We start from the raw sequence: 23,662 nt of genomic DNA on the forward strand, positions 1-23,662 counted from the left end.
ACAGTTGGCATCTTTTTCTGTCACTGACATTTGACCCAGAACTAATGATGCAGTGCGGCAGCATTTCTAGAGCAGGAAAGCTGTTTCGTAGGGTATACTTGATGTGATAATCATATGTTGAGGAGGAATGTGAAGTATTTATCTGTGTCCTCTTCATTTCCTGCTCGGAGGTTGTGCCATCGGCGGTTCAGAGCTGCTGTGCGGAGGGAGCTCTACTGGAACTAATCTGTTTCTTGCATAGAGCCAGCTAGTGCCTTTAAAAAATAATCAGTGCATTTTCTTCATCACAGGATGAGAAGCAAGAACTTTATTGAGAAACATTTTAAAGATAAGCGGCACTAAGGCAGAGATGTACAGCATTAACCACAAAATGACAAGTTAAACCGCAGTCTTAACAAAATAAATGCAAACGGTGAAGTCCAGGATTTTACATGAATTGCCTTTTTATAGCTGTGTCCCAATTCCTTTGATTTAACCATAGATGAGTACAGGAAAAAGGTTTTCAAAGTAAAATGGGGAGTAAAATTTGAACATGTAGAGATGGAAGTGCACATTGAATCCCCATTTTCGATGAAGTCCTTAAGGAATATTTTTTGGTATGGTGTTAAGCCCTTACTTTACTCTGGAAACTTCACTGACGTTTAAAAAAATAGCCTTTTCCCCTTCATCTCTCTCAGGTGACCTCTAGTGGAATACGTAGCACAGAGGAGAGATGGGCAAATTACACATAAGATAAGATCACTTAATTTGCCATTTACAATTTCTTGTATGAGGAATTTGTCTTTTCGCATACCCCAGCTTGCTCTCCACGAGACACACAGGCGGGGAGAGAAGCTTGGGGTCACAGCGCAGGGTCAGCCATTTATATGGCGCCCCTGGAGCAGTTGGGGTTAAGGGCCCTATACAGCACTGTGCTGTGCATTTGTTAACTGCACAACCCCTCACGTTGGCTGTCTGCTTTCCTTCCTTGTTGCTCCTCCTCCCCTTCGAAGGGCAAATTCTGTCTTCTAACGAAACGTCAGAGCCAAACTCTGATTAAAAGCAAAACCTCTGCGCCTGTCCAGTGCCGGGTGATTTATACTTCATTACAAAGGAGAATTGCTTGGTTTACAAGAGTTCTAAAAGTAATAACGACACTGACAATGACAGGGGAGTGGGTGAGAGTGTTGGAGGGGGTCATGAGAATTAAACGTTACCCTTGGGATCAGAAGAAGGCAATTAGATCTGGTGCCACAACACAGACGACTCCATTGGAGGAATAGTGGGGAGGGGACGGGGGTTGATCAAATTATCTGAACTGGAAGAAGCAGACTAGCTGGAGAACCATAAGATGAAAGACACTCATCTACGTGTATCTGTTCTCTTTTCTGGCACCTTCTACTTGTCCATCACTCCTTCATGTGCCGTGTGAGGCAGTGGGATCTCACAGCGGTGCAAAAAGGCAGCTATCTGAGGTTCATTCCACACTTTTCACCAGCACTCTGACCAAGCACCGCAGCAGAGAACTCCTGTATGGACTGGCAATGCCTTTTAGGATGAGCTGATCCAGTATGTTCTCCTGAAAATGATGACGTTCTTCAGGAATTCGGTTCTTTTGCATTTGTTTGTGTCGGACTATGTAGATTAACATTTTGCAGATGCAGAATATGATGGTTCATGGGTCAGGGAGTTTGAAACGAAATGTGGAACCCTCAGTTAGGATTAAAGAAAATCTAACCTAATTCTCATTTTGTACTAAACTTCCCTAAGGTAACCAAAAACACTTTGTTCAATGATGGTTGTTTCCAAGGCTTCAGATTATCAGGTGCCGATTAGAGGACATCTAAGTGTCTGGAGTTGTTTTTGCAGGCAGACACTGGGTAACCAGTTGTTCTGCCTGGAGCTCAGCATTGCAGGAGGAAATAGTACACATCACAGCTATAAGAGCATTCAGATGTTGCCAAGAGAGAGAAGTAATTTTTTCCACCCAGTTTGCATGCATTTACATGGCTCTAGACTGTCTTAATTCCCCCCCAGAACCACCACAGATAAATTGCAGGGCATGAAAAATAACTGAGACATAAGTGTTGAAATACTCCCCCTCTCATGAGTTGTGCTGACACTGGGAAGGTGTGAAGTGGACTGGGAAGAAGCAGGGGCATAGCCTTGTAGGTGTATTTCATAGTTAAAGCACAGAAAAGAATAATGAGAAGAGAGCAAAAGCTAGGTGCAAAATGTAAGGCTCTTGAATTCAGTGTACAATCTCTATAACCTCTTGGTGAACACAGAGCGAGAGGTTGGTAGGAGAAAAGGTGACACTGTAAGAAAATTACAAAATGAGCTCACCAGAGTTCAAAGTCTATGTGCTACCATCCCCTTATGGTTGAAAAAAACATCAGACAACACACCAGCCTGTTATTTATCTTCTGTTCAAAGCATGCCATGCCCCAACCTGTATTTCTTTTAATGCTTTAACGTAACCAAAATAAGGAGACATTTAGCGCTGACGAAAAGTACAAGGGCCGCTAAATATTATATTCATCCAGCGTTTTGTCATTTTCTGCCAAGGAAAAGCTCTCGAGCCCTTGCCAAATATCTCAGCCGTCATAACCTGGGAAGAGATGCCCGAGAGACCAGTGCACTCATCACACTCTCCGTGATTGAAACCCGGCAATGCGTGTAGATGATTTGCCTTGTTTTCTGTGCCGGGCAGCTGGAAGGAGTTGTCCTCTCAGTGGGATCCCCCTGTCTTTCTCGCGGAGGTGCCCACCCTTTTCTCTCCACTCTTCCATCCCGTCTAGACTGTCTTAATCTCCCCCACAGAACCACAAGCGAGAACAAAGTTCCCCTTTTGCCCAACAGGAACAATGCTCTCTTTATTCCAAGCAAGCGGCATGCTTCTCTCTGCATTGTTTCCCTGTAATCTGTGCGTTCTGCATTTGCATGTGGGAGCAGGATTCATGCCTTTCATATTTTCCTTCTTTCCTTCCTCACACTCGGAGTGCGAGACTGGCCCTGCGAGACTCCCTGCCCAAGCTTCTAATGTTTTCATTTTCCCTGTGTCCCTTTTCAGTGATGACAAAATTGTGCAATGCCACTAGCGATGCCTTCTGTACAATATATTGAGCAATTTCGGTCGCTGTGTTACAAAAGAGATATCTCCGCTCTGTGGACATCTGGAAGAAACTACACAGCCATGTTGTGTCATAGCTCATTGCTTTTTGAAATAAATGGCTGATCAATTAGCTATTAGCAATCAAACGAAGGCCTGAATGCTTTCTTGTTTTATAGATTTCTTGTGTCTATTAGTGTATAATGGTAGTGAACAGACATATTCTCTGTTATTAGGTCTCTAAATAAAGCAAGGAGGCCATGTTGAGATAACAGATTAACCTTAATAACCTTAATATCTGCACCTGAACTTGTGAAAACAGCTGAATATCTAGAACTGGAACTGGCAAGAATGCACGTTTAATTTGAGAAGTAAACAGTCAATTTATGTTTGTTTACAAACAGGATCCTTTACATTATTAATTAGTTCAAGCACCTCATATTCAGTTTGACATTGCAGTCTGTAAAGCTACATTTTGGACAGGTTGCGAGCTCTGTTTTATAACCACTGTGAAATACAAGGTGCAGTTCACGATTTCAAATCTATTGTGTGTTGCACTGGGTTGAAGATTCAGTTTAAGCTGAATCGCAGCACTTAGCCTCCAGTCTAAACAGCAATATCTCAGTGCATCTGGATACCAGCAAATGGATAAAATCCATAACTGTAATCCTTTTTTTGGGGGAAAAAAAAAGATTCAAGTTTTCTCTTTCTTTCCTTCCTCTTTTCAGACTCTCCCAGCTGCATCCCCCACCACTACCCCTACCCCTACCCCTCTTTTCCCTCCCTCCATCTCTCCCCTGCTCTCTGGCTGTGTTATCAGGGGCATAGCTTCAGGGCAGGAATGTGAGGATTAGCTGATTTGAGCAAGACGAGGCAGGTCCCCCAGCTGCAGTGCAGCAGGTATCCAGATCTGAACCGCCAGAGAGCGGAGGAGTCTCTTCTCAGAGCTGTGGCTATGCACTGCATGTGGATATTGGCTTATGGGACAGTGAGCTACTGTATTTGTCATCTGCGTCACCTCTGGCTTGGTCACCACTGAGAAGTAAACTATGGAGGCGTCGTCAATGCAGGACAAGAGCAGACAGGTAATTTTGAGCGACAATCTCTAGGCTCTCCACATGTTTGAACTTTTTGAGTCATTTGGGACAAGAGTCTGAAAATACAGTTTGCAAAAAAAAAATTGGGTTTTGGAAAGATAGAGGTTTTGACTTTCAGACTAAAGCTATAGGATTCTTGTGAACTTGAAATGAACAAACCATTTACTCTGAATGCAATTCAGTGTCTTTGCAGCCTGTGTTACTATTCCCATAAAAGAACAGAATATGGCTCTCCACCACTGTCAAAAACACTCAGTGTTTGATGGAGCAGAAACATCTTCCTCTAAAAACTCATGTTGTGGGGCCCTGGTTCCAGCATGCAATGGTCTATTTGTGTATAAAACAGATACAAAAAAGTATAGATGGCTACTTCAGGGCCCCTGTCTAGGCAGAGCTAGTGAGTGCTTATTATGACATTGTATAGTGAGCAATTGAACAAAGAAAAGAAATGAGGGAAATGGGCTTTGAACTAGCCTGGCTTTTGGACTTGAAAAGTTAACTAATTGAGACCCAAAGTTCCACAATCGGTTTTAAAAATGTAACTTTGTAAAGCAGGCTCTTAACTGTATAGTTCTAGCTGTATAGACAATTCCTGACATGAAAAACATGACTGGAAAATGCTATGCAATCCAAATTCAGTACTTTGTCTACATATTTAAAATAGTCTGTTTTTCTTCTTTTTTATTTGGGCTACTAATTATCAATCAGCTCAGCTCACTACTACTACCAATGAAAGAAGGCAAATTGTTTTCAGCACAAGACTATATATTGTGACAATAGGATGCAGTTCACCTTAGCAATGCTTGTTGCCTGGTGTATGAGAGACAAAGCACTCCAGTGATACTAATATTGGAGTTATCAAAGTGTTTATTTCTTAGTAGTAGGTTCCAGGAACCCACATCCTTCAGTACTTGGGGAAAAAAGTAAAACCAACAACTTTTCCCAGGTTTCAAAACACAAGCCTATCACAGAGGTTAAGTGGCTAATCTTCTCCTCCTTTCAAAAGTCCTAATCTTTTCCATCTTTCCTATTTGGTAACTAGACTCTACTAAACCAGCCTCCACCTAGCAGCTTGATCTCCAAAAGACACTCAATGAGCCTTTGCACACCCTTTTATATCATTGACGAGGCTAACGAGATGCTGCCTTGAGTTAACTGAGCACAGGTGTTGTCAATAAAGGCCTGTGCTCAGTTAACTCAAGGCAGCATCTCGTTAGCCTCGTCAATGTAATCAAGTGTGGCCAATTGGGATGTAGTTTCCCACCCTTATGCGTTTCTTGAACTACAAAATGTAAATGGGGGAATGTTATAGACAGTAAAGAGTGTGCCATAGCCCGGATCCATAATAACACCTTTCATTACTTCAGCCTGTATTTTGTTTTACAAATAATATTTTGCTTCAAGTTTTAAATGCAGTGCGAAAGCCCTGATGCACAATAAAGTACAACACGACAGAATACTAAGCAGAAATCCAGAGAATTTTGTTTTTAAAAATCCAATTATTGTATCCATGTTTTTTTTTTCAAAATATTTTGAAATTCTGGGGGGGAAAACATCAAGCAACAGACAACAAGCACAACAAAATGAGTCATTTTACTTAGGAATTCACTCCAGTTAAACTGTTTTACTGCTTCTGTTTATATCTTTCACTGAGCACACTGTTATTATAGATCTCACCTGTGTACAGTACAAATATAGTATAGGGAGTGTCTAAAGCTAGTGATTTGCTTTGATCCACCTAAGCTGTTATCAAAACCACTGAATTAGAGAAAAGGAATTGGAATTTGAAATGTGAAAGGAGGCTCTGATGAAAGGCCAAGACAGGGGTCAGGTAAAGCACACGCATGATGTTTTGTGTAGCTGAGTCAGTGACTATCTTGGCTGTAAGTGAGAAGGTTGTGCCACTGGGTTGGGGGTCCTGGCTGTCATCCACTGAACAAGCTTACAGACTTGAGCACTGTCTGCCAGCTGTGTGCACACAGGGGCTGAGTCAGGGAGTGAGTCACGTGGAGAAATGCCAGCAGTGCAGATGGACGGGATCTTAGTAGCGAAAGGAGACACTCTAATGAGGAAAAATCTAGAGGGGAGAGGATGCTCTGTTCTCAAATAATTCGAAGAGTTTTGCTGAGCAGAGGTAATTCAGAATCTAAGTTGACAATCGGTGCGATGAAACATTTCCTTTCTCCTGTGGGCCTTCTGTGACTATACCTCTACAAGGCTTGAACTAATCCCCAGGAATTGTCTGCAACTCCAGCACACAAACACCAGTTTGTGCTATTTTGGTGAAAACGGGAAAAGTCCCATTGCCTCTTGCGAGATTGTCAAGGGGAAGAAGAGAGCCACCTGCAGAGAAACAAGCCATCCTGTTCTTAAACTGATCCAGCTCTGTAAACACAGACAGTACATGCCCCAATCTGTTTATTCCTGCTCTAACAGCTGCTATAAACTTCCTGAAACCCTGAAAGTGGATGACTTCCTCTGGGTGTTCTGTGACTAAATATTTGGGTACAAACTAGTAGATGTGTTATTAGTTTCATATTTCTGCATTTGTACCCCTTTTACCATGGTATCTGTTTCTCAAAAACATCAGCTGCTTTTCAGGTATTCAACCACTAGAATCAAAGAAAGAAAGACATCCTCTCAGAAGCTGAACATTGATAAACATTTGGAGTAACCTCCCAGTCAGGAAGATACAAAAGCAAGCAAGTAAAAAAATACTGAAGACAACTAAATAAAATACAACTGGTAACACTGCAAATCATTTGGATCCTCACTAAAGTGATGAGAGCCATTAATGTGAAATGATTCCCCAAAAGTGAGCAATTTAGTGCTGACTTTAAAACTTAGCGGCTAGTTTCTTATACTATCAACAGTATTGTGTCATAGTTTTTACAAATCTCTTGCTTCATGTTTTAAATGCTGTGTGAAAACTGTGGTACACAATAAGGTACAGCATGACAAAATACTAAACAGTAATCCCTACAATCTTCTTTTTTAAAAAGCCAATTATAATTGTATCCGTGCTTTTTAAAAAAAAATATTTGGGAAAACATCAAGCAAAAAACAACAATTATTAGACCTGTTAGACATTATTATCTATTAGACCCGAGGAAGTCCTCTTTATTCTCAGATGGACAGCTTGTATTTACCAGCTGACAAAAAGGCGACTGGACTGCTGGACTACAGTTGTGTTTGTCTCTCACAGGAGTCTTACGAACCGGATGGAGTGATACACAACGCCATCGCCATGGACAACCTAAACCGAAACCAACCCAAACGCACGCGACAGACCCATCAAGTTTTACAGGTAGGCCTCAAGTGGCAGTCAGCGAGTTAACAGGGTTGCACAAGTCTTACACAGACTTTTAAAACCCCTCAGTGGAGGAAATACCCAGCCCTGCCAAACCTATTTTGATTCTGCAGAAGACGTGATTCAATTTCCTTTTAATACATCTTGAACTAGTGCCTCCTCGGGGGTAAATGTAAGTTTATGTAAGGTTTGGAGTATGAGGGAATTTAAAACAGATATATCAGCTTTGTTCTCGGAGGGCTGGCAGATCCTCCAGGGTTCATTCTGCCTCAGTTCAAAATTACTTAATCAAGACGGCCGAGTTGATTATTGATTTAACTGGTTGAGATTACCACCTTTCCAGGTCTTGGGTCACTGAGGAGTTTCTGTGAAGCCTTGCAGGATAAGGGGTGAATATCTTTGATACAATCGGGGGGGTCGGCTCTGGGTTTTTGAGAGCCCTAGGCAAAATTTTGGAAAACGGCCCTTCCGGATCACAATTTCCACATGCGCTGCTATTATTACCACCCGAAACGTATTTGACTATTTAGAACTAATTAAATAAAGACGTTATATAACTAGAACCATTTTTATTAACCAGCTTTCAAGAACACGTGATAAATAACTTACAAACACGGACAAGAATTTTACAACGACGACAGGTATTTTGAACAGCAGAAGTGAAAACCTGAAACGTGAATCTGTTAGCTTCTATTAAAACACTTCAAGTAGTCTACGTGTCTGGGAAATGTGGCTCATCTACCGTTCGCTAGTTACGTGGATCTGACAGACTCAAAACCAAATTAAATCTACATGCATGATTACAACGACTTAATTAGTGTACCTCTGTCTCGAGGTCACTTATCCTGCTCTTTTCTGTGCTTCCTTTTCACAGCGCCCTATGGATATGTCCTTTTGGAGGCCATAGCGCATTTGCCAGTAGCAACTACAGGATTTTAATTCTAATCCGTTACAGCACGTACATGGTTTGCGACACAAGTAAAAGGTCATTTGTAATGTTTCATTACATGTTATAGGGAATGAAAGACCAGGTACCAACGCTGATTTACTACTTTAAACAAACAGCATTCGGTGTAGCAGCTGCTGAAGCCTCTCTGATACCGTCATCTTAAGGCGAAGACAAGATGCAGTTTGTTTTACTGTGCAACCGACACTGAAACGAACTACTACACTGACAGTCACAACTAATACTATTTCATAGTTATTATACTGGAACTATTTAGGGAGGGAGGTTTTGGCCTACAAGTGAAATTGCCTATCAAAAAGCTATGTTGTGTTGCAAACATATTTTGGTGGCCTTGGGGCCCGAGGCCATCGCCCAGTTCGCCTCAGCCCAGGGCCCGCCCTGTACAACAGGGAGCAATCCTGCTCAGCTCCTCAGATACATCATACATCAGGATACATGGCTGTATCCTTCTCTTCCTTTTGGGTCTTTTTTTATAATAGATTAGAATATATATTGTATTATAATCTATATATGAAAGACATATTGTACTGGGCAGCACATTGACATTATCAGGATAGACTGGAGCCTCACTTCTCCCCTCTAAGGATGAACTGGTGTTAAAAAAGGGCTGGAGAGTCCCAAGTGATGTTTTGGTTGTTTACTAACTGAAATGCCATCGGGCACACATTTGATCCTAAGACTCTTTGTGTCCTAGTTTATCTCTCCTCTACCCTCTTCTTTCTTTTTCTCTGTTCTTTCTTCTTTCTTTGCCCCCTCACCACTCCTTATTGGTACATTTTCAAAGGCCAGATTGACCGATTGGCCAGAATGACACAAATGTATCGCACTATGACAAAGACAAGAAAACAGCTGGAGCTCAGAGGTAATAAAGTAACCAGGCTGTACTTGTGACCAGTGGCAGTTCTGAAGTCATAAAAGGTGTCACTCTGACTTGACATGGACTCTAAGCTCAATGGTTTTGAATGTCAAAGGGAAAAGCGCACATTGAGGCACAAAATACAGCAAAATGATAAACATAGGGTGAAATAATGAAGGTTAACACCAGTATTAAAGCTTATTGAATGCACAATGCAAATGTCACAAGATGCAGGGCAGCGATAAGAAAGAGTAAGATAGAAAACACACACACGCACACAATGGCATTTGAGTCTAAATGGATTTGTGGGAGAGCTTACAAGGTTCAATCAAACAGGACTTTTTAAATGGCATGCTTCTGAAAGTGCAGCACAATTGCAGCTGTTTGTCTGCCATAAATGTATTGCAAAGTGCCAACAACAGATATCCTGGACCAGGAAGGAGATGATCTCTCCGGCGGCTTTGTTGTCTGTAGGTGTCAGTGTGACAGAGCGGGCTCTGTAACCATTGCCTGTGATTCCACTGTAAGCTCTGTGCTCCAACAACGCTCTACAGCACAATGTACCTGGATCTGCAGGAGAGATGATGGAGGACCAGCCCCCAAAACCCTAATGTGCTAAGTAGCACATGACTCAGGAAAAAGAGAAATGCTGGGAAATGAAGCACAACTTTGGCAAAGAACAGAAAGTTTAAAGATGTAGACTTCTATATCCATTTCCAACACACTCCACATAGAAGGCACCCCAGTCCTGAATTAAACCCAGAACACAAGATTTGAGAGGCAGCAATGCTAAATTCCATGCTACTGTTTCACCATTAGATTATTGTATTGCTTCCTAAACCCAATAAGAAGTTGAATTCATGTGGGCAGAAACAAAAACCACATTCATAAATCTCTCAGTGTAGCATTGGTTGGTATCTTGGTTTTAGTGATCTGGCAGTGTGCATAGAACCATATTACAGGATTTCCAAAAGGTGGTTTCAATACAACTTTGATACAGACTGATACCACTTCTTGAATTCTAGTCTTTTCATGCAGGATAGAATATCAGTTGTGTCTAACTGGAAACAAAATGCAGCAAGGCGTGACAGCCAGGAGATGGAATCAATCAACAAAGAGCTGGAGGCAGACTGTTTCCACTTTGTAAGAAAGATCAAGGGCATCATCTTGGGAAACAGAGGCCTTTTTTTAGTAATATTCAGAATGGAGAATTCTGTCATCACCAAAACCTCATATCAATTCTCAACTTCGGATTGTTATCTCAAGGTCAATACAAATGGCGTTATCATTAATCTACAGTAAATCCTGTTATCTGTTCCTGGGTTAAACTGATTTGCCTAATTGAATCCAGATAATCCTATTTCAGGAGTCATGGACAGTCTCCCGAAAAGGAGTGTGGCTTAATGACCTGGCTAGACTTCAGAGAGCTATGGGTAGTTTTTGTGAGTCCGCTGAGGAAGCCAGCAGATGCTGGAGCTGAGGATCCAGGTGTACTGATGGTGTGGCATACACATCCGAGCTGCTGAGGGGTGAGGGAATGTGGACTTGCACTCAGAGTTGAAGGTCTAGTGGAGAACAAGGCTTCTTGGCAGAAACTAAGATAGCCGATGTGACCTTCAGGTATCCCAGACCTCCCCTGCATGACATAATTCAGGACCATCGAAGGAAGGTGGTATACTCTCTCAGCCCTTATGGTCTATGCCTGGTTAACACCCTGTGGCCGCTATGGATCCAGTGGTCACTGTGGTGTTGTGATGCTTGAGGAAAGAACCGATAAACTAGAAGGTCATAGTGAAAGAACCCTACAAGATGAGAGACTGGGATGCAGTTTGCATTTTGAACTTACTGCCACTGATAAAGAAAGCTGCTCTTTCCATTGTTTGTTTTTACACACTGTACAAAATCAGAGGTAGGAAATACTGGAGAGCAGAGGGGAATTTGTGACTTTACTAGGCTTCTAGAGTGAACTGCTTGTTTGGTGTTGGCTCCAACAGCAGTCTTCCACTCTTTACAGAAACACAGGCATGAGACATTCCCATATTCAGTTCAGATTTAAGCTTCCCAGTGAATTCAGTTGCCATGACGACTCTTCCCAGCTTCCTCTTATTATCTGCAGGAGGGAAGTCAGATTTGGCTCAGCTGCTCTACTGTCCTTTTAGTGTTAGGAAATACTGTACATAAACATCCTAAACACCAGGGCACTGTCAGGGATCTGGCAGGTAGTTTTCCGAGGATCCTGTGCATAGCTGTGTATTCTATGAGATGCAGAGGGAAACAATCCAAAATCGCAATCCAGAAGCAAGGTTGATAGGAGAAGCTAGAGATCAGTTAACCAGAAAAGCCGAGACAAACCGAGAAGACAATCCAAAGGGCCAAATCCAAGAGACCAGATCAAAAGGGAAAAGTTAAGTCCAAAAACCGGGAAATCCAACAAGACAGAAACTCGCACTAAAAAACTCTAAAGGAGGCTTTTCAATAGTGAGCCAGGTTTGGTGCGTGAGGGAACTTTAAATAGTGAAGGAAGAAGGACGTGGTGTGATAATTGGTTCAGGAGTGAGAATCTGTGGAATCTGGCGCCTGTGAGAATGTGATGGGTTCAGTTAGGAATGGGAGCGTGAAACAGTGGGTTTGGGAATATAATGGCATTTGCGAGGGGGAGTGCGGGGCGTGACAGACACAGGTGGAATGTTTTCCCACAGCTCTATGTTCTCTGGCCGGAGAATGCCACCAGCCGAAGTGCCCGGGCAGTAAGGAGGATGTTACAAGCACAGCTGGCACCAATCAACTCTCATTATTCAATCTCCTCGTCCCTCACTATTTAAACCCTCCGTTGACTCCCAGTCCTCGCTCGGTGTTAGGAATCTATCCGCCATCTGAGCTCGCATCATCCTCGAACCTCTGGCTACCGACACACAGACCTTTCTAGCTTTGGACCTTTTGACCACTCTTTCCTCTCGCCCCCTTTTTTGGAGTTGTTTACCTCGCTGCCTTCTCTAACCGGACTCCGACTTCTAGCCTGGGACTACTGACCACTCTGCTGCCTCGCTTCCCTCGGACTCATAAGCCATCGGACTCTCTCAGTGACCTGCACGGGGTTCAGAACTACTCACCGTAACAGAAGAGGCTGGTACATGGGGGTAATGGGGCATATGAGGGGCTCGGTTCTGGAGCAACAAGGAGGAAATGGCAATGAGCACCCTGTGGAGATGAGTGGCCCCTGCCCAAACAAGACCCTGGTGAACGATGGGCTGACCAGAAAGTGAAATTCATCTAGTATAAGAGTCTATCTTGTGTTTTTTTCTAACTCTTTTCTAGGACAGGCAATATTCTCAATTTTACCTCCAAGGGAAGCACAGTAGAAGTCAAAACATAGAAGTCTGTCCGCTAATATTTTTATTTCCCATAAAGTAACTTTCCTGATGCTCATGATAGGTGCACAAGTCCACTGGCCAACTCGCCAACAAACAGGGGAGACTTAAACCATGGTGGGTTTTTCAGGTGTGTGTGTGTCCTCTCCCTCACAGAGCACCCCTCTGGACCTCATTGAGACCGGGAAGGGGCTGAAAGTTCAGGCAGAGCGCCCCCATCTGGTCAGCCTGGGAAGTGGGCGCCTTAGTACTGCCATCACATTGCTGCCACTGCCGGAAGGTAAGACCACTGCCGAAACATTCACCAGCGTAATAAAAGGCGAAAGCACTGAAACTGGGACAGCGTCAGCTTGCAGGCTGGATTTCAAGGTGTTTTGAAGACTAATTGGGAGATTTCGCCTCTTGAAAAAGAGCTGAAGTCGAAACACTAGTTCAGAGCGGCAGCAATAATAATAATAATAAACTTTATTATATATATATAGAAGGTGGCTTCTCAAAGCGCTTTACAGAATGACAACAACGATAAATAAAAAGAATGCACAAGATAAAACACAATTACAATATACAGAGGAGACTGTGGATGGTGGTACTAAGTAAAGGCTTTTCTAAAGAAGAAGGTTTTGAGTCTGGATTTGAAGGAGTTTAGAGAAGGTGACTCTCTGATATCCTTGGGCAGAGAGTTCCAGAATGTGAAATTAAAGTTACACCCCCCAAAACTCTGAAAGGATAACGGCTGTGCGGTGGAGTGATTTAAAACGAGTCAAATAAGTTCACGTCAAACCACATCTCCTCATCCAGAGTACGACAGATAGAGGGCCGTCTCGTAGTTAATAATACTGAAAACGGTGCGTCAGGCAGGGCCAGCTGCATACAAAGTGGCACTTAACTCGGAGCAGAAGCCATTACATCAGCCTGCTGCTCCGCACACTACCCCCACTCTGAGGGCTGTCGGCGCTGGCTCAGAGTGCCGCAGCAAGGACAGGATTCTCAAACCGAGGCTTCTGCCCTGGCCTGATGAGAACAGCACACGCCCACAAGCACGCACACACAGACCGCCTCGATTGGGGAGCGTTTATGACCTCTGGGTGGTGAATTAAAGGGTGACGACCTGACCCTCTTTTTTGTCACCCTCTCTTTGTAGTTTGTATGTGTTTGGTGGGGGTGGGAGTTTAAGTGTCAAATATGTAGCTCATCTCAAAACCTCCAACCCACCTTAACTGCCAGGGCATCGTTCCTCACTGGGCCCCGGCTCAGTTCCCAGTCCTCTTCGGTTTGTCAGACTGGCAGAGGAATCTGGGAGGAATTTTGCTTTTGATGTTTTGTTAAGACCTGCAATGAGGCGGGGGGAGTGTCTGTTAACATCCCGGCGTGACATTCCAAGTGCTTTCTCCCTTATCTCGGATTTCAATGGAAATGAGGGCAAGGATTTTGAAGGGGTTTGGGGGTGGGGAGAGTGTGTGACAGGCTTTTACTGAAAGTTACTGAAAGCACGACTTTAGTTCTGTGATCTGTTGCTCTGAGATTAAATCAGTTTTGTTATTTCCCTTGCTAAACCCACTTACGTGACCCACAATATTAGACACCTGTTTCCTCTTAGTCTCTTAGTTTCTCTTTGTTTCCACTATGCCTCCTCAGTAATCCCTCCTAGACTCAACAGAAAATGATTCAACTTTGGAAGAAATGTACAAATCAAGCAATTCAACTAATGTTCTATTATTGAAATACTCCCACAGAACTCAAATGAAATAATAACGTATGTATAAGCCACATTTCTGTTTAAAAATCTCTTGCAGGAGTTTCATAATTGGAGGGGTGATATTAACTGTCAATATACAGCTTCATTTTAGATCATTTGCATAAAATGAAAGACAGAAAGTAACAGACCACCTGATAACAAAGCATTACAAGATTCTTTAACAATGACAGACACTACAGGTACAGTAGCATAGCTATAGTTTCTTGACGTGTTACATGTGATAGATAAACCTTTTCCTGCTCTAAAAGAGAGGACTATTATTTTCTTAGCCACCCCTTGAGGGAATGTGTTGAATTGGGAGGTGCATTAAACATCAGTACTACAATCTGTAATAGATTAGGAATAATTGTGAACATGAACCACAAGTATGTAAGTATTGGAGTAACCTTACTGATGGCATTATGGCAGAATTTTGGAATATGAGGCTCATGCCCTCCACTGTGAACTTGCACCACTCCCAGTGGGGGGTACCTCTGTTCCCCATAGGGTAACAGAAATAGACTTAGGAAATTGTTCATCGCCTCTGCAATCTCACTATTAAGTAATGCTTAAGTAACTATTAAGCATTCTAACATGTCCTGAAACATCTTTGCCCCTACATTTGTGATCATGAGGTTTGTTTGTTTGTTTGTTTGTTTGTTTGTTTGTTTGTTTGTTTGTTTCAATCATTCAATTAATCAACCAACCAATTCATTTATTCTTTCTGGTGCCTTCACAGCAGTAATAGCTGTCAAATGTTCCCCTGGGGGATAAGAAAGCACTAATTGATTTGATATTCCAGGCAGAACCACGGTTGGGCATTCGGCAAAGGACATCAATATCCAGGGCCCAGGGATCGTGGCACAGCATTGCTACCTCGAGAATAATGGAGGAGTTATCATCCTGCACCCCTGTGGAAACCCCTGCTCCATCGACGGCCTCCCAGTCACTAGGCCTGTCCGCCTCACACAAGGTACTGTGTGCCTTTCCAGCTATAGCTGCTCCTGTACTACTCCTTGACTGATTTTCTGGCCCTCACGCAGAGAAATGCTGCGTGTCGCCCATATGGGCTTCATTTTCTGATCCATTTGCTTTGTAACAAGACAGCCGTTGGCTGAGACTTCCCTTGGACTGTGTCTACGGTAGCCCTATCACAGAGACAACAAACAAGTAGGGAAAACAAGCTTCTGCACTCACAATGAAAGGCCCAGCCAATCAAGTTTCTTTCTTGTGGAGGTCAAGGTTCAAATGTAGGTCGGTGTCAGAGTGGGATTAGAAACGTGCCGGTCTCGTTTTAGTTAATCCTCAGCATGAGACCACAAGCCGAAGCAGTTTTTCTCAGTACATCATCTTCCTAACATGCTACCCAAGGGATAAAAAGAAACAGATGTTTTCAAAGGAGTCTGAAAAGGTAATGCTGTTGTCAGCTGGGTTTTGAAAAAGCCATCTCCACTATAATCTGTCCCATGCACCCTACAGGGTGTTGAAGGAGTCACGTGTCTGAAGTCACAAGGGGAGTGTTTCTGTCCAGCAGCCACTGTCTCAGGAATGTGGGTCATTGTCTATGAATAGTCAGCCCAGACAGAGGGTGCCATGCCAGTCCTGGCAGTGAGCTCCGCTCTGCCACTCTGTTCCAGCCATCCTGCACACCCTGGTATTACTGTGACTGAGCTGCCTGAGAGAGGAGTAGTACAGGAACTGTAGACATAACATTAAGGGCTTCCTTGTCTCCTTCCTCGGATTTCATTTATGCTTGTACCTAAAAGTTAGCCTTCAAAGAAAATAATATACAAACTGTGAACCGACCCTGAAGAAATTGCTGATCTGAATCTATTTCACACACTGTAAATACTGATTTCTCCTTAAGAACATGGACAAAACGCGGGTGCTGCAGGTGTCTTTAGGAATTCAGCCATAGTGTCTGCGGTCAGTAGCCACCCTATGGGTGCTAATACTATTGTTTCTCATTCTGACTTCTTCTGAAACATGGTCTTCGAGATCATTGCCTGCATTGATTAGTCATGAGATGATCGAGACGTAGTGTTTCTCTTTGCACTATCTATAAAAGGCAGGCTGAATGGTGGACACATGACTACTTTTAATTTGCAGTGTTTTATTTTTCACTTGAATTTGATGTCCTCTCTTGGCTGGACTAGGAGAACTTGTCTCATTAGGAGATCAGAGCTACAGCTGGCCATGTGGAGCTTACACTGCTCTTAAACATTGCAGGAAGCATATTTCATCCACAATATTAAGAGATGTGAAACAAGAAGAAGCTCCTAATGTTGAGCAAAATACATAAGAAATGGAAAAAGAAAATTTAAGAAACGGAGTGTGCAATGCTACTGTACGTTGATAATGTTGAATTTGCTAAGATTGAGTGTGCCCCTTTTCCAGAACTGTTAAAGGTCATTTCAAATACATCCAAAGCACAGTAAAAGTTCAAGAAAACTGGGGAAAATAGCGATGAATATGAGGACACCAGTTTTCACTGGTCCAAGTACTGTTCATAGCAACCTATCGATCTCCAAGGATGTTCTCAACCTCTCTGTTCGGAGATCTCCAAGAAATTGATGTGCAGCCACGTCCGCTGCTAATTTTGAACAACTGATTGTGATTGTGTTACTCTTTTTTAAAACAATATGCTGGCACTGTGCAGGAACAAACCTGGGTTTTCGAACCACGGATGCATCTGCAATCAGACCTCTACATTATACTGTCCCTGTAGCTGGAAGCATGCAGAATATCATTCTGAAGCTGTACAGGAAAGACATACTTGCTCAGCTGGGGGACCCTTACAGGCAAGGTTTGGAGATGCTCAGCTGAAGGTTAAGGACTGCAGCTAGGATGCAGGATCGATAGTAACTACTGCATGCCAAGTTCAGCATTGTACTGTATACCATCGAGTGCATTACCTTTAAATCAATGAGCTTCTTTGGCTGTGACCATGGGTTCTGTGACCAAAACTATTGATGTTGCATTATCAATGCTTCTTTTACCCAGCTAGACTCCACCCTGAAGCTATGTAGTGACACACTGGTGCTTTATTACGAGTGTTTCCTGGATACTGGGAGGCACGCCTCACAGAGCCCCAGGCTTGGAGTTTCACAGACTTGGGCTTGGCTGCCCGGATTCCATCAGAAATCTGAGAATGTTCACTGCTATTTTTAATCACTTTCAGTCTGCACTCCCCTCACTGTAAATATCGCCTCTACTTTCCTGGCCCCTCTAATGTTAATGGTTTGTGGAGCTGGACTCTCGAGTGCGAAGTGATGCTTCTAGATGGACGTGCAGTAGCAGCTGGCTTGATGTGCTTTTAAAAACCTTCGCTGTTCTCATCTCTGGCGTCACTTTATACCATCAATGCATCTAGTGAAATGCTCTTGCTGTTAGCTGAGATGGATCGTTATCACCAACTGTTACATGACAAATACAGGAGTCAGTTAAACAGACCTCTCCTTGGACAGCTCAACATGAATTCTGGATTCTAGGCCTCTGCCTCTCTGAAGCCACTCTTCAACCAGAGTGCTTCTCCTTGTCCTCTTTCTCTCTTAGCCCCACACTTAACTCCTATCAGAAAAGTGGTCTTGTTTCCAAAAATGACAATATTCCTAACTTTCACGCTGCTCTAATCTGGACAGGAACCATATGGGGAACAAGAAAGCTCCTTCGGAGCTCTTCCGATGGCTAATCAGTAAAACACCAAGGCACAGGCCACATTTATTAAAATGCACAACCTTGTCAACATCGTAGAATTCGATCCAGCGATGTCTTGCCTCAGTTGCAAACTGTTCCCACAAGGCGAATGCACTGTAACTCCCATTGCATATAGACTGAGAGATCAGTTTGATGGGACATTGTCCAAATTGCTCCAGACAGCTAATCAATGTTATTCTCTGGAGAGGGCAAGGAGAGACCAACTACCAGTCCCAGTATAACTCAAGAGATTGATTTGCAAGCTACCACAGAGTCTGTTTCCATGGTGAATCTTTGCTGGGGTCAGAGGTAGAGAGCAAAACGATGTAAAGAGAAACAGATCTCCTTTAACAAAACCTTCAGTGTGCATGTCACTTCTTCTTTAACTGTGACAGGTTGTCTGTCAATTTATATCAAAGAACCTATACTGTCCTATTTGCTTGGCCTTACTGGGCTCTAAGTGAAATTCACTTAGTGGAAATAATCATAATCTCCTTTAGATCTAAAGGGGTGTCCGAAGTCAAGACAGTTGGTCTGCCCTGGCAAGAACCCTGAATGTACTGGTGTGAGATCTCACAGAATGGAAGGCAGGCTTGGACAAAGATTGGCACAAACCTGCTTCTGTGCGGAAATTATCCTCTGTACCCAGAATCTGGGAAAGAGAAGTCAACATTTCTTGTGTGTTGCATTTTAATTTTAGTGGCAAACCCTTTAAGTGCACTGATACTTGTTTAACTTAAGGATTTAAATTGTGAAACAATATCATAAGCTGTTTAACTTATTTGTAGCTTGGTGGTATCCTGTTTTTCTGCACATTGTTGTGTATATAGAACTGCTCACATGTCACCGTTTTCCTGTATTCAGCAGATCATGCTGAAACTAGCTTTAAATTCCCTGGGTGTTTGCTGCGATACGTGAAAGAAATCCGGTCTTCAAAATGTTATTAAATGCAGTTTGTGGCCTGTTTTTGTATTATCTTTATTTTAAAGACCCAGCACAGAATCTGACCACAGGTTACTGAGGACTCATTGTAGTGTCCCTCTGCCTGCTTGACCCCCCATCTGCAACCAAAAATGAGCTTCCATGGCAACCAGGAATGCTGTCTGAACTTCTAGGAGGGTGTTCCATTTCCCTGTGGCTTCTTCCTATTGGCTCATGGTTTATGAGGGAGCTGTAGCTGTGATTGGTTCAGTGACGCAGTGGAGAAAATTAACTCTTCTGGGTTTGTGCTGGCGTGTTGTTGACTCCACGTGTTCAATAATTATTACTCACATTCTGTAGGTTCTTGTCTTGGAGTAAACATCGGCCTTTTTTTTTTTCAAACCGCCACAGCCGTCCAAAATAATGTTTAGAAATCTTAAACGCTGGCTCAAAGACTTGCAAACAGCAGCTCTCAAACGGGTTGTGTGAATGAAATTGCGGTGTTGCTGGCCCTCAAAACCCAGTCCCATTAAGCAACCATCAACCGCTGTCGTGCAAGATTATGATGAGCCTGATGTTTCCGTTATTCTTTCACACTCAAAACCTGTAGTGAACACCAAGTGAAAGCAGTCAGCGCCTCGGACAGATGTACAGTACTTCACCATCAAGAATGCGCAATTCTGTGTATGGTTAAGTCAGTCACCTATGCAAGAGGTGATAGGTGTTTTAAGTGAAATTTTAACTTTGTGCAATGAGTCATGAACGAATAAATCATAAGGTGTAGGGTATTGGGTACTGTGTAATATGGTCTAAAACATTGCTTCAGTATCATTAACGACGGAGGAATATAGGTCAGCGCTCAATGAAATAAGCAATGAAAAAGAAACGCACACGCAGTTCTGTTACCGTTACGCTATCGCTATCATTGGTGGTGGTGGAGGGGAGTCCCCATTACCTGTAAAGCGCTTTGAGTGGAGTGTCCAGAAAAAGCGCTATATAAGTGTAAGCAATTATTATTATTATTATTATTATTATCGTTCTGCGAAACTGCTTAAATCCTGCAGGTCTCGCAGGGCAGATTACAGATACAGAGGCTCTAGGAGGATGCCAAGGCAGGCGGAGAGACTGGCGGCTGTCTTGTAACAGTATCCAGTTCCCACCTCTCTCTCCTGCTTCCCGCACCCGGATTGCTCGCTGGATCTGTGAGTCAGGAGGTAGCGGCCGCCCAGCCCCATCCAATCCCCGGCTCCCAGTTTCTATCTCTTGGTGAGAAATCAGTCGGAGCAGGAGAGTGTGCACTGTACAGCTGTTCGGGATTTAGTTATAGAATACGCAGTAGGCTGGGGGCGCCGGTAAAAAGCGATGACTTTCCCTTTTTCTTGTTTTGATGCAGACGTTTGTTAGCGGTGTTAATAATAATAAATAATAATAATTATGGCACGTGAGACCTAATAAAAAGCCAGCCCTTACTTTATTTGGATTTTAGACTCACCTTTTCCCCCCCACAAATGTATACATCTGAGCATTTTTTTTAAATATCTCTTCTCAAACAGAGTTTGCGGAACAGATCTTGGATTCGCGTTAACAAAGGAGCGCTGCACCCGGGATTATACTAGCGGCAAGGGTCTGCTGCGATAACGTGGAATATCCCCATTGCTGACCAACTCCGACGTTGTTTTCCGCGAGTTGGTTGCTTGAGGTCTTTTCTGTCCGGGTACATGTGTCCTTTTCTTGCAAACGCAGATGGTCCGAAAGCTGGACATGGCTGAAGACTGACTGAATTACCCCCACAAAGGCACTGCCAGCGCATTCGCAGCCCGCAGTAGCGGCCTGTGGAGCAGTTATCGATTACTAACTAATAAGAATATACATGTGGGTGCTTATACAAAGAGGTTGTACAACGCTGCGTTGACAAAGGTGGATTCGAGGCACACAGCTCACTGGATCTGATTAAAGTAAGTGAATGGAACAGCATGGTTCTCTGTGTAAAATAGCGATTCATGGGTGAACGTTTCAAATCACACAAGATTCTACGTATCATTCTGCATTACGAAGCTTCAACTTTTTTTTTTGCTTGCTGGTAACAGTTGGAAATATAATGTGCTGTAGATAGCCTTTAGTGGGAGCCTATTTCTGTGAAAGTTAAAATCACGGTGTTACAACACGTGTATCATTTAAAACTGTATTGCTTTGTTGTTGTTATATAAACCTGTTTGTGTGGCTGATAAAAACTAGGCTACGTTTTAAGACATCAAGTCGAGCTTTGAACCGCCTGAAGTCAAATTCGAATTAGTAAAACTATCTGGCTTGGCGTGAATCATGAAATACCATAAATGTTTTAGGTAGGTTTTAGGATAAGGGTGTGAACATCAGATTACTTATGATACAGCGGTTTTATTATTCTCTAGTAAGGACCACAAAGCGAACAGTTGTCATAACGTGGCTTCCAAAATAGTTTACTATGTTGCAAGCAGGACGTAATAAGCAACACGAATTTAATTGACAAAACTGACTTAATTTCTTTACTGTAACTACCTGTTCAAATGTTATTATATTAACCATATTTTCACTGGTTTCTGTTATGACGTGTTATACAAAGACGACACGTTTTTTTTTATTATCATAGCCCCAAACTATCATTACACTTTGTAGAAAAAATATCGTTTAACACTGTTAAAATATCGTTTAACAATGTAAAGATTACATCGATTTAACGGATTTCAAGTCAGTGGTCGCATTGAGAATAAAGCGGCACATTCTATACCTTACCTGAAACATTACCTGCATGTTTATTTCACTGAACGGATCAATGAGTATTCAGTATATGGCCTTCTGGGTTTCAGCTCTGTCTGATTTCAAGAACTGTCCCTCTGCGCGCTTACTGTAACATCTCTTGCTCCAGCCACGGGTACAATTCTTCCGATATATCTGCACTGTACAGAAAGGGACTCAGGACTCCCTGACTGCCTGATATCTTCTGGTATTTGCTCCACTAAATCTGCCATCTGCATAGTTTGACTAGTTATTTAATAAACTAGTTATTTAATTAGCTGTATAAGTCTAGTACTTCTAACTTGTCCCCAGGGTGTTTTGTAGGTACAGTAAATAAGCAAGTGTTTTGCATAATGAACTATAGTAGGAGAAGACATTGGACCTCTATTTGACATCTCAGCTATACAGGAATGAGAACCAATCCAATACATATGGATCTCTTACTGTCTCAGAACCCTGGGGCACAGGACTGCCAGGACAGTTGGGTGAGTTGCCATTTTGACAGTGTCATAGGCTGGCTGGCAGTATAAGATTACACTGCTATTCCTGTCCAGTGTGAGCCTGGAGCTTGTCCTTTAGGTTAACCCTTTGCTCTCGTTCTTGGTTTCTCTTTTTTCCTCAAGGATCAGACAGTGAAGACCTTATTACCAACAGAAAAATAAGGTGTCGTTTGGTGTGCATTTTACTCCATGCACCTTCAGGCTTCTGGTTAAATAAAAGTGTCTTGTAGCTGGTGTGTTTTTGCTCTCCTGCTTGCAGAATACATAACTGACCTGTTCTTGTTTGACATGGGCCTGCTGTCCATACAGCCACATCTGAATTTAGAGACTTGGCAATATGTGCTCCAGTCATGTGCACAAGCAGCAGACACAGGTTGTGTGAAGCTATTTGTTAAAGAAACCCTGTTTAAAGCTACAGTTTTCAGTTGGAAAAACAACTTGAGAAACATCTCTTTAATTCATCATATGGTCTGGATTTGAACAATAACTTAGTGTAAGTAATCAAAGATTCCGGGTTCCGTTTTCTCTTGGGTGAAAAGTTTAAATGTGTCTGTTTCCCACAATGTACTGAAGTTCTACACCATACGTGACTAACAAAGAGGAATGCCCTTAACTTAGAATTATTGCAAAGCTCAGTTGTGATACTGTATCTCTCAGTTGGTGCAATTTTGAGAAGAAGTTTATATGAGGAAAACACTGAATGAAGTTTAACAGAGACTGAAACAGTAGAGCATTTGGAATCAAACAGGAGTGTAATACTCAATATGTAAAAGTCCCATTGAGAGCTGTCTTTTCTGTTTGTTCATACAGGATCTAGATACACTTCATTTACAAGGAGAGTTTCTGCTTTTGACTTTGGTGGTTGAAATCTTGTGCATCTCCTGCCTTTAAAAATATGAATTTGCTTAGCATAATGCCTGCTGTGTTTCTCCTTAGTCACCTCTTTGATTGGCAGAAGCTTGGAGGTTGCAATATTTCGGACCAGATGAGCAGGCTTTCTGTCATCTTTAATATCGGATGTTCCAGATAGCAGACGAGCAGGATATTGCTAAAAGAAGCAGAAACAGGCAAAATCTGATGTGACGATGAGACAGGCACCATTATTGAGCCCTATCACTGCAAACTTAATTTCCTCTGCCATATGAAAACTAGACAGATAAAGCATTTCACCTTCGAGAGCTGTAAAAGCTTGGGGGGCAAAGCCATATCATAACTGTTGAAACTCAAATTTAAATTCAACATTGAAAAGTGTTTTATTTTTTAGTCTTTCACAGTATTTCATCATTTTATTGTACCTGTCAGCTGGAATACTTTTGTATCTTGTAATGACAGGTAATGCAGGTTATGAC

At 42.6% G+C, this 23,662-nt stretch overlaps 1 protein-coding gene across 19 annotated transcripts in view; it reads left to right on the plus strand.

The window, feature by feature from the left end:
- The window catches only part of LOC148641124 (pleckstrin homology-like domain family B member 1), a 105,323-nt gene that overhangs the window by 23,892 nt on the left and 57,769 nt on the right, over positions 1-23,662 (plus strand). For 17 of the 19 annotated variants that reach the window (XM_088619184.1, XM_088619183.1, XM_088619175.1 and 14 more), the window contains exons 2-4: positions 7,394-7,495; positions 12,846-12,969; positions 15,227-15,397. In XM_088619184.1, coding sequence (XP_088475310.1) covers positions 7,436-7,495; positions 12,846-12,969; positions 15,227-15,397 — 355 coding nt within the window. In that variant the 5' untranslated portion in view covers positions 7,394-7,435. Of the gene's footprint in view, positions 1-4,005; positions 4,177-7,393; positions 7,496-12,845; positions 12,970-15,226; positions 15,398-20,303; positions 20,997-23,662 lie in introns of those variants that run through there. The other 2 variants (XM_088619177.1, XM_088619191.1) reach the window with 2 other exon arrangements.

The sequence above is a fragment of the Lepisosteus platostomus genome, chromosome 25 (genome assembly GCF_059453375.1).
Source record: "Lepisosteus platostomus isolate fLepPlt1 chromosome 25, fLepPlt1.hap1, whole genome shotgun sequence".
Classification (NCBI taxonomy): Eukaryota; Metazoa; Chordata; class Actinopteri; order Semionotiformes; family Lepisosteidae; genus Lepisosteus; species Lepisosteus platostomus.